The following is a 10,286-nucleotide window of genomic DNA, read 5'->3' on the forward strand; positions in this document are numbered from 1 at the left end:
TGCTGACCGCTTTCTCCACCAGAGCTGTACAGCTACACCGAGGAGCCCGAGCTCAGCTCCAACAGGAGATGCTTCGAGGAGGATTTTCACGCTCAAGGTACCAGCTCTGGGCTCAGCACCCTGGGGCAGCCCCCCTGGGTGAGAGCGGGATCCCTGGGGAGGCACCCAGCTGGTTGTTGCGTCCCCTTTCCAGTGCAGGGCAGGAGGTGGCTGGAGCTGGATGAGGCTCAGCAGAAGGCCTACGTTATGCACCTGCTGGATGGGCTGGAGGTGGTCAACAGGGACAAGCGGCTCAAAGTAGCACGGGCCATCCTCTACCTGGCACAGGGTAAGGACCGCATTCCCCGTGTCTGGATGCGGCTGCGTATCCGCTGCTTGGCTTCGGCATGGGGGCTTGGGAGAAGCCTTCTCTTGGGGTTGTGCCAGGTCAGTGCAGTGAAGCTCCTTCCCGGGATGGTCCTGTGTGCTCCAGGGGTTCAAAGGCAGCTCCCCCTTAACCAGTGCCTCCCTTTGGGCCTCTCCAGGCATCTTTGGAGACTGTGATAACGAAGGCGATGTCCTGCATTGGTCTCGGCACAACAGCTTCCTCCTGTACCGGCTGGGAACCTTCACCGCCTTCCTGGAGCTCCTCAACATGGAGATTGAGTGAGAGGACCCGCACTGCCCTCACCCTCCTCGTCCTCTTCTTCATCTTCTTTCTCCCCATCCTCCTCGTCCTCTTCTTCCATCCTCCTCACCCTCCTCTTCTTCATCTTCTTTCTCCCCACCCTTCTCGCCCTCTTTCTCCTTCCTCCTTCTCACCGAGGTCCAGGGAGGGGCCGCAGCCACGGCACGTCCCCCAGCGCGGTGTTTCCACCGCTGCAGATGTAGGCTGGGGATTGGGGCGAGGAGCAGTGGTTGGCGCTGAGCTCATCCCCTTCCCCGCAGCAACAGCCAGGCCTGCAGCAGCGCCCTGAGGAAGCCAGCCATCTCGCTGGCCGACAGCACGGAGCTCAGGTACCCCTTCTCATCCCCCCACTAGCACGTTGGGTGGAGGCTGTGGGACAGCCTCTGGGGACAAAGTGGTCTCTGGCTGGCAGCATCACCTGCCTGCCGTGCTGTCCCGACAGGGTGCTGCTCAGTGTCATGTACCTGATGGTGGAGAACATCCATGTGGAGCAGGAGGCGGATCCCCCTGAGTGGAAAACCTGCCGGGAGACCTTCAGGATGGAGCTGAGTGAGCCACAAAGTTCACTGTGCCCTAACGAGGTCCATTCGTCATGCTGGACCGGCGGGGAGACCTCAGGGATGGGGGATCTGCTCTGAACCTGCTCCTGGTCCCTCTCTCCACCAGGTTTCCCTGTGCACACTGAAGAGCCATTTGCTCTTCTGCTCTTCACGATGGTGACCAAGTTCTGCAGCGGCCACGCTCCACACTTCCCCATGAAGAAGGTCCTGCTTCTGCTCTGGAAGGTGCTTCTGGTGGGTGCAAACCCTTCCTTTTTCCAGAAACCGGTCATTTTGGGAATAGCGGTGATGCAGCCTGAACATTCCCCACTATTCAATCCAACCATAACGAGGTTATTTAGGGTGGCACAGGAAGCTGACACAAGGCAAACGGTTTCTTCTGGGACCTGGGTGGGCTGAGCCATGCAGAGGACATTGGGTGGGGGAGAATTCTGGAGAACAGATCAGTGACATGGTGTCTTCATCCTCAACTCTCCAGTTTGATGGCCTCAAACTACTGCTCCTCTGGAAGCCCAGAAGAGCCATGCAGTCCAGGTGGGATGTCTGCTCCCCGCTTTCTCACCTCTCTTGTTGGTCCCTAGTTCACGCTGGGTGGATTTGAAGCCCTGCAAGCGATGAAGGTGAGGAAACGGGAGGAACTGGGGCTGCCGCCCTTGCCGGAGGACAGCATCCAGGTGATGCGCAGCATGCGTGCCGCTTCGCCTCCCACCTACTCCATCGAGCTCATGGAGCAGCAGCAGCAGAAGCGTGGTCACCGCAGCCGGAGGGTAAGAGCAGGCGCATCCTCCTGGTGCACGGCCCAGGATGTTTTTCCAATAGAGACCATCATCTGTTCAAGGAACCAACCTGTGCTCAGGAGCATGTTTCCCTTTCCCCCTAGTTTCACAGAATCACAGACTGATTTGGGTTGGATGGGACCTCTAAAGGTCATCTAATCCAACCCCCCTGCCGTGGGCAGGGACATCTTCAACTAGAGCAGGTTGCTCAGAGCCCCGTCCAACCTGACTTGGAATGTTTCCAGGGACGGGGCATCCACCACCTCTCTGGGCAACCTGGGCCAGTGTCTCACCACCCTCATTGTAAAAAAATTCTTCCTTATATCTAGTCTAAATCTACCCTCTTTTAGTTTAAAACTGTTAGCCCTTGTCCTGTTGCTACAGGCCCTGCTAAAAAGTCTGTCCCTGTCTTTCTTATCAGCCCCCTTTAAGTACTGACAGGCTGCAATAAGGTCTCCCCAGAGCCTTCTCTTCTCCAGGCTGAACAACCCCAACTCTCTCAGCCTTTCTCCATAGCAGAGCTGTTCCATCCCCCTGAGCATTTTCGTGGCCTCCTCTGGACTCACTCCAGCAGGTCCGTGTCTTTCTTATGCTGAGGGCTCCAGAGCTGGACGCAGGGCTCCAGGGGGGGTCTCACCAGAGCAGAGTAGAGGGGCAGAATCACCTCCCTCGACCTGCTGGCCTAGAGGGGCAGAATCCCCTCCCTCGCCCTGCTGGCCACGCTGCTTTGGATGCAGCCCAGGATACGATTGGCCTTCTGGGCTGCGAGTGCACATTGCCGGCTCATGTCCACCAGCTTTTCATCCACTAATTTCAGTTGCGGCAGATCAGCCCCACGATGCATTGGATCTGGAGGAAGCGAGAGGACATCCTGACCCTATGGCAAAGGGCTGATAAGCGCCGAGGAGCAAACTGCTCACAGCAAGCTTGTCTTTTTTTAGCTCCGCTCTTCGAGTTGCTGTGTTATGGTCCGAGGATGAAAACGCCTCTTTTGCTAGGGGAGAGATGTCAGATGGTAGCTCCAAAAGTTAAGATGGAAAATGGGGTCACACATCCTCGAGCAGCAAGGTTAGAGGTACAGAGGGGGTTATTCCTTGTCCAGGCTTTGGTGGCAACAGCTAGGAGGGAAATCCTCACCTGAGGAACATCTGAGAGCTTGATCCTTCCAGGATGGAGAGGTCTGGTGCCAGCAGCTGGGAGGGAGATAAAATCCATGGAGTGACTTGAATTTCTCCTTCCCCTTCTGCTGCAGCCCCTGGTGAAGCAAGACAGTTTGGATATCTACAACGAGAGAGATCCCTTCAAGAATGACGAAGCAGGAGTCGACGAAGAGGAGAATGATGACGTGGACAGCGGGATCGAGGGGGAACTGGACCTGATGGAGCGGGACGCGATTATCCCCGCGATGCCTACTCAGCGCCCACCTATCGAAAGGGTGTCATTCCCCAAAGGGCTCCCCTGGGCCCCCAAAGTCAGGTAAAACCATCTGGTGTCATTGCCATCCTCCCCAGTCCTACCTGTCCTGGAGTTCATCGCAGGCTGAACGTCAGTCTGTGGCAGGTTTGTTGGCCTCTGGCAAATTGAACTGAAGCGACTCCACTTCCTTTTTTTTGTCTCGGTTGGTCCTTTCTGGACTGGGTTTAGCTGAGCTCTTCCCCAGGCTTTACAAACCAAGCGTGGCCAAGCTTGGCCAATAAGTGGCAATCCCATTTTGGACATCTCAGGCTGTACTGGGAAGGAGGCTTGTGCTGGAGCACTGTGGGAGCAGGGTCAGCTTTCCCAGCCGGCACCAATGGATCTCGGTAGGGCAAGGTCCTAGACTAATCATCTTGGGAACTGGTTAATGACATTGCCTCTTGCTTGTTGAGTGGGACTTTTGTGTTGCCAGATGAAGCCTTCTTGAGTGGCCTTGCTCTGAGGTGAAAAATTGGAGAAAAATATATGAGGATAAAGAAGTTGGTGCCTTCCATTCCTAAGACCAGTTCTGCTACACATGATATGGGGGAGCGTTAAGAAAAGAGGGTGAAAACCTTTGCCCCTTTCCCTCTAATCCATGCGAGTTTCTTTGCTGTTGATCTGAAACCTGGATTTAATCCAGTATCTTTAAAACACAGGAGCAAATACATCTTTCTGATGTGGGAGCAGTGACAGGGTTAAGTGTGTCTATCCAGAGCACTCCTCGCAGGGACACGGCAAGAGCTGGTTTCCCACGTGGGTCTCCGCACACGCGGTGCCTTAGTGCTTCACATAACTTAACGCGCTCAGCTTCAAAATCAAATGACCATTGTTTTTCTTGGCTGGTGCCTGGAAATCCAACTGGGTTTCTTTCTGCCTTTGGGAGCCTTGGCTCACCATTCATGTCCTACTTGTAGTGCTGAGACCCTGACCAGTTCTCATGAAAGATGCCCAAGGTGGACAAGATGTCAGCTTGCTCTCTCGGAGCAGCACGTGCTCCGCCAGACTGCAGAGACAACATTTGTTCACTCAAAGCGAGCAGATGCTACTTGAAGATGCATGTGCTAGGAGCACAGAAGGTGGATAAAAAGGTGCTGGTCGTAGAGAACGCCTCTCCATTTATTTGCACACTCCCATGGAGTTGCACAGCAAATACAAATGGGTTTGGTTTACGTTGCTCGCAAACAACAACAGCGATGGTGGCTCTAGCCCGCTGCTATTGAGACCTCCAGGAACCAATCCTTGAAAGCTCAAAGGTTCTTGCTGGTCCCACACTGCCGTCCTTTTTGAGCAATGTAGGCTGTGATCTGGTATATGTCTATTTTCCAACCTTCTCTTGTTTTTGTTTCTCTGCTGCTCCATCAGACAGAAAGACATTGAGCATTTCCTGGAAGCCAGCAGGAACAAATTCATCGGATTCACGCTGGGACAGTGAGTGTTACATGTGTAGGTCCAACAGAGTCTGTCTCATAGCTCCCATCAGTGCAATTTAACTGGTGGGAGGTGTCCACAGAGCTTAGGTTTTTCTCAACTCAACCAGCCTAAGGCATGCTCAGGATGATGTGGTGCAGCGCTGGATTTCGCTGGGGCTGCAGCAGTGCACTCGGCGTTATAAAAACATGTTCTTGGAGATGCTGGTCTCCAAGGACCTCTTTTTATTAAAAATCAGACCTAGCCCAGAATAAGTGACCCCTGGCCCAAGCCAGAGACTGGTTTGATATGGGAGGGAGTTGGGACAATCTGGTATCCACAGCAAATTACCCAGTTTGCGACTAAATCAAGCTGCGGGTGCAGAGTCATCATGGCACGGGCCCAGCAGGGTATATTCGTTTTTAGGTGCAGTGCTGGGCTCAAGCTGGCTCCACGCAGAGAACTGATTTCACCCCAATTCTTCACCCCGGTGTCACCCCTCTCTTATGCTGGGGAGGAGGTGGGAGGGTGGGCAGCTCACGCCAACACCTCTGTCAATTCCTGACCCATCTGGGATGCGTTCAGTAGATTCAGACTACAGGCTCCCTCTTTTACCTTGTATGACATGGAAGTGTTAAACCCAGATCTTCTTCCCAGCCTCATACTCTTTCATCCCCCACAGAGACACCGAAACCCTGATAGGGCTACCACGGCCCATCCATGAAAGTGTGAAGACACTGAAGCAGGTAAGATGGTGGCTCCATGCACGGCACTTGGATGAAGCAGCCCAGAAAGCCTTGCTGAGCAGCAGTCAGCTTGTCTAACCTCGTCCCTTGCTATTTTTGGCTTCCTGGCACTCAGCAGATGCTCTGAGGTGGGATCGGACCCATGGGGATCTCATGGAAGTGGGGAAATCATTGGCCAAGATCACCAGGGCCACAGGAGGATTGCAGGGCATCAAGTCTCGTACACATAAACTTTGTGATACAGCACTTATAACGAGTTTCAAGTTCCTCAGATGTATGCTCTCAGCCCACAGTAAATGTTTCACATGAATTTAGTCTTCTGCTCCTCTTCAGCTGATGTACAGCAACACGTTCAGTCTGAGCTCTTGCTCTCTCTGCCTTGGGAAGTCAATCTGATGAATCCAGTCAAGGTCTGAACAGCCTGAGAGGGGCTGGATGTCCACCATATGCAGTGTGGGATCCTCATGCCTAACCTCTGGCTGAAACACAGTTACTGGAGAAAGTAAGAGGGTCCCTTCTTCTTAGTTGTCACAGGAAAAGCTTCTGGAGCTTCTTGCAGGAATTGGGGCAAAAAATGGAAAACTGAGTCCTCACTGCAATTCCGAGTAGATTGTCCAGCACTTGGACTTTCCCTTTATCCAAGGTGTAACATTGCTGTGTCCTGGCGAGCATTTGGCACATTGTGCTTTGAAGGTGACAGACTTCCAGAGTTGGGTTTGGACATACATGCCCAGACCCGTGCTGTTCCCAGGGGGAAGCATGGCCAGCCTTGGCTCCTGCAGTGCTCCACGTGGAGTGAGAAACCTCCAGAGGTCAACTGACCCTACCTAAGGTCTGGATTGCCTTTTGGAGGCGGTTGTCCCTCTCCATTTACTTACAGAGAGATCCTAGAAGGAGTAGGTGAAAGTAATCAAAGGCATGATGTGTGAGGGGTGTCAGGGACAGAGGGATGTCCCACACAGAGATGAGTTCTCCATGTATCTGCTGAGACCTATACACCTAACTTGGATATTACTGAAATCAGCAAATGTTGTCATCGCTGACTGTGTTTCATGCTTCAGTTGTGATATTGCTCTGCCTCTTGTGTATTTTGCCAGCACAAGTACGTTTCCATCTCAGATGTCCAGATCAAGAACGAGGAGGAGCTGGAGAAGTGCCCCATGTCTCTGGTAAGAAGTTGCTCCTCCCCATCACTAGATAAATGTGTGGAAGATTTCCAAGGTGTCATCAAAATCCATCTGTTCTCCGTGATCCTTAGGACACAACTTGGATGCTCTTTTTTCTAGAAGACCATATCTTGGTCAAATGTAGCAGTGGAGAAAGGCCTGGAGCTTCCTGCAGTCAGCATGCAGCTATGTCCATCATTAAGTCCTCACGCTGGGTTTTATGGAGCTGACTGACATATCTCAATTGTGTGGACTGGAAATACTTAATTTTCTCTTGTTTCTAATGTTTCTCTGTGCTAGGGGGAAGAGGAAGTCCAAGAAACCCCTTGTGAGATCTTGTATCGAGCAATGTTGTACAATCTCCCCCAGTATATGGTAAGCCCGTGTTTCTTAAAAGTAAAGAAGAGCTTTTGAGTGGGGAATGGTGCCAATCTGTGAGCTGCAGAGCTCAGCACGGGGCTGCTGGGGCGTGTTCAGGACTTGAATGGTGAGATTTTGGTGGCAACACAGAGCAGAGTTGGGTGGAAAGTACAGTCCAAGAGGAGGGATTCAGAGCATCAAGGGGGGTGGATACCCAGGGACACAGTCAAATGGTTGGAAGACAGGTCAGTGGTTGGAAAATAGGACGTGTGCAGAGGATTGGGAACAAGGGACAAAGTCCTCCACATTGCTGGGAGCTCAAAACTGGCTCCTGCCCTCCGGACACTGAGGGGAACCAGTTGGGGATAGCTCCATGTCATCTCTTGAGCTGCGTAAGCTGTAGTATTTACCAACAAGTTGTTGCACACTGATGCAGGCACCTTCACTTCTGACCTCAAGAAGCAACCTGCGGACTTCACTGGTCCCTTGAGCCTTTGTCCTTCTTGCTGAGATTAACTTTCCATTACGATGTCGTGCTGATCTCTGAGTGTGATGGCTAGCTGGGCCAGGAACCAAACTAAACCATCATCGTGCTTTACGTGGCTCAGCAAACAAGGTGGTAATGCCTTCAGGTCTCTGCCAACCTGGCTGTGCTCTCAACAGCTATTCAAACGGTGGAGAGTCTGTAGGTTATGACCTTCCTTACAGGGACATCCCTTGCAGCCTTCCCACGGCCCCACGAGATTCCCAGAGGATTACAATGTGTGTCCTGAAATTCAGCTACATTGTCAGGTTGGATGAGGCTTTGAGCAACCTGACCTAGTGGAAGGTATCCCTGCCCATGGTAGGGGTCTTGGAGCTAGACGATCTTTAAGGTCCCTTCCACCCCAAACCATTCTGTGATTCTATGATTCTAAGATGCTAATTGGGTCACGTGCACTCTGTCCGTAGGGAGAGACAAACATGGATTTAAATGCATTAAGTTCCAGATGTCCCTTGCATTATTTTATCTGTGCTACTAGAGCTCAGGTGCTCATGATGCCCTAAGTTAAGGCTAAAACAGAGCTGCTGTGCTCCCCACACTCGGCCCATCTGTCCAGGGTATAAAAGGAGAGGTTGAGCCTTGGCATAGTCAGTCCCTCACGGTGAGCAGAGCTTGGGCTGGTGAAACCCTATAGACTTGGCTTGAAGTTATCCAGTTTCAGCAAGTGAAGGAGAAGGAAGGAATGCCCCTTTCCAGAAACATCCCTCCACGCCTGTCCTTCCCTGCAGATAGCTTTGCTGAAGATCCTCCTTGCTGCAGCGCCCACCTCTAAAGCTAAGACCGACTCCATCAACATCCTCGCAGACGTGTTGCCTGAAGAGATGCCGTAAGTCCTTGAGGAGGTGGTCGCCAGCCATCCCAGCTTCGCCACGAAGTCTTGGACCGAGCAGGAGAGTTGGGTTTTGCTGATAGGTTCGGGGAGGACTCCAGATTTGGGGACATCTCTTTGGATAGGTGCAAGCTACTGTTGCTGCCAGGGCAGAGGGGTGAAAGCCAAAGATGTGAATGCCAGTTTTTCAGGAGTGCAACAATTTGAGCGCAGTTGGCAGCTGCTGTCCTCTGCTAGCTAAGTGAGATAAATCATAAAATCATGCTAATTGACACAAATCATAAAGATTACGTGAGCATATGGTAGGTGTCCTTCATACCGCTCCCCCAGGATTGCTGGCAGAGGACAATCAGCTTTTATTTTCCTTTTTTTAATGCACTTTGGTGTCACCAGACAGGAGGGGATGGAAATGGGAGTCCCAGAGGGAAGCGAAGGTTTCTGTTTCTGTCGAGCCTGTCCAGACGCATGAGAACTCAACAGTCCCTTAGTCCTTCTTGCTCCCATACTCACGGTGCTGTTGCCTTCTTTCCCTCCAACCCAGCATCACTGTTCTTCAGAGCATGAAACTGGGGATTGATGTGAACAGACACAAAGAGATCATTGTGAAGAGCATCTCGGCTTTGCTGCTGCTGCTCCTCAAGCACTTCAAGCTGAACCACATCTACCAGGTGAGCGTAGAGAAGGGGTCGGCCATCGCCAAGCTGGTCTTGAAGCTGGTGCGTCCTGATAGACCCTCTCCTAAAAGATCTCTCCAGGAAGGGTTTCCATGAGGAGCTGCAGATCGCTTTTCTGCAGCGGTGAACCCTAGCCCCAGGCCAGGATTTGTATAGGGTTGCTCAGGCAGGGATAACCTGCCTGCAATATATCTCTGACTGTGTTTTGACAGGATCGTTTCCACTCACGTGGAAGGAGTTTTCAGACTTGGGGAAAAATTCACGCTGTGGCTGTTCAGGTTAAAATTTAGGAGATCTCTCAAGCACGAGCCTCCCTGGCAGAAGGGGGAAGGGGATGTGGGTTAGACAAGACCCTCTTTTGCTCTGTCTCATCTCCAATGACCAGAAATAGTGCTGGGTGGGACCTCACGAGGTCAACTAATCTGGTCCTCTGTCCCTCGGCAGGATCAAGTTCTTGGGGCTCCAGTTTCAACGGAGCCTGGAGGTCTGGGTCCTAGATGCAATCTGGTTTTTGTTTCATCTGCAATGGCACCAATTGAACTGCACCCACATGAGGGCTTTCCTTGATTAAAAAAAGACTGAGAACTGATTTGAGCTGTGGCCTGGGCCCAGTTCTCCACCCATTCTGCAAGTCAAACAGTTAGTGTTTTCTAATTTTTTTTTCTTTTAAAGGTTTCAGCATGGTACAAATCCATCTGCGTTATGAAGCCCACTGATATTTATCTGAGGATAAATATAAATCCATATATTGAATTGGATAAAACTCCACATTTTTACAATCCTACATTTGTTCTGGGTCCCCCCACGTCCCTTCACTAATTTTCCTCGCTTCACCCCCAAAACAGCCCCTCTCATTTCTTCCTCCGTAGCAGGAGGACCCTTGCAGTCTAGTGCTAAGTCTGGAGAAAGCTGTGGGGTTCCCCCCCCCCGATTCTGCTTTTGTGTCTGATTTTGGATGAATCATCATAAATTCTTTCGGTGCCGAAGCTGGTCTCAAGGACCACCCCAAAAACTGCTGGGGGGGCTGAGCTGATGCTTCCAGCATCAACGGAGGCAGCAGAGGGTACTGGAGAGCGTGGCTGGTCCAGGCTCTGCTGGG

At 51.9% G+C, this 10,286-nt stretch overlaps 1 protein-coding gene across 1 annotated transcript in view; it reads left to right on the forward strand.

Moving 5' to 3' along the window:
• Positions 1-10,286, forward strand: part of STRIP2 (striatin interacting protein 2) — a 23,556-nt gene that overhangs the window by 1,737 nt on the left and 11,533 nt on the right. Inside the window, exons 3-16 of the mRNA XM_009331012.1 lie at positions 23-97; positions 194-328; positions 525-645; positions 928-996; positions 1,110-1,216; positions 1,334-1,461; positions 1,809-1,994; positions 3,256-3,479; positions 4,824-4,889; positions 5,551-5,614; positions 6,712-6,783; positions 7,081-7,155; positions 8,413-8,510; positions 9,055-9,181. Of these exons, the coding sequence (XP_009329287.1) occupies positions 23-97; positions 194-328; positions 525-645; positions 928-996; positions 1,110-1,216; positions 1,334-1,461; positions 1,809-1,994; positions 3,256-3,479; positions 4,824-4,889; positions 5,551-5,614; positions 6,712-6,783; positions 7,081-7,155; positions 8,413-8,510; positions 9,055-9,181 (1,547 nt within the window). The remainder of the gene's footprint in view (positions 1-22; positions 98-193; positions 329-524; positions 646-927; positions 997-1,109; positions 1,217-1,333; positions 1,462-1,808; positions 1,995-3,255; positions 3,480-4,823; positions 4,890-5,550; positions 5,615-6,711; positions 6,784-7,080; positions 7,156-8,412; positions 8,511-9,054; positions 9,182-10,286) is intronic.

Source organism: Pygoscelis adeliae, unplaced genomic scaffold (genome assembly GCF_000699105.1).
Source record: "Pygoscelis adeliae isolate BGI_AS28 unplaced genomic scaffold, ASM69910v1 Scaffold129, whole genome shotgun sequence".
Lineage (NCBI taxonomy): Eukaryota > Metazoa > Chordata > Aves > Sphenisciformes > Spheniscidae > Pygoscelis > Pygoscelis adeliae.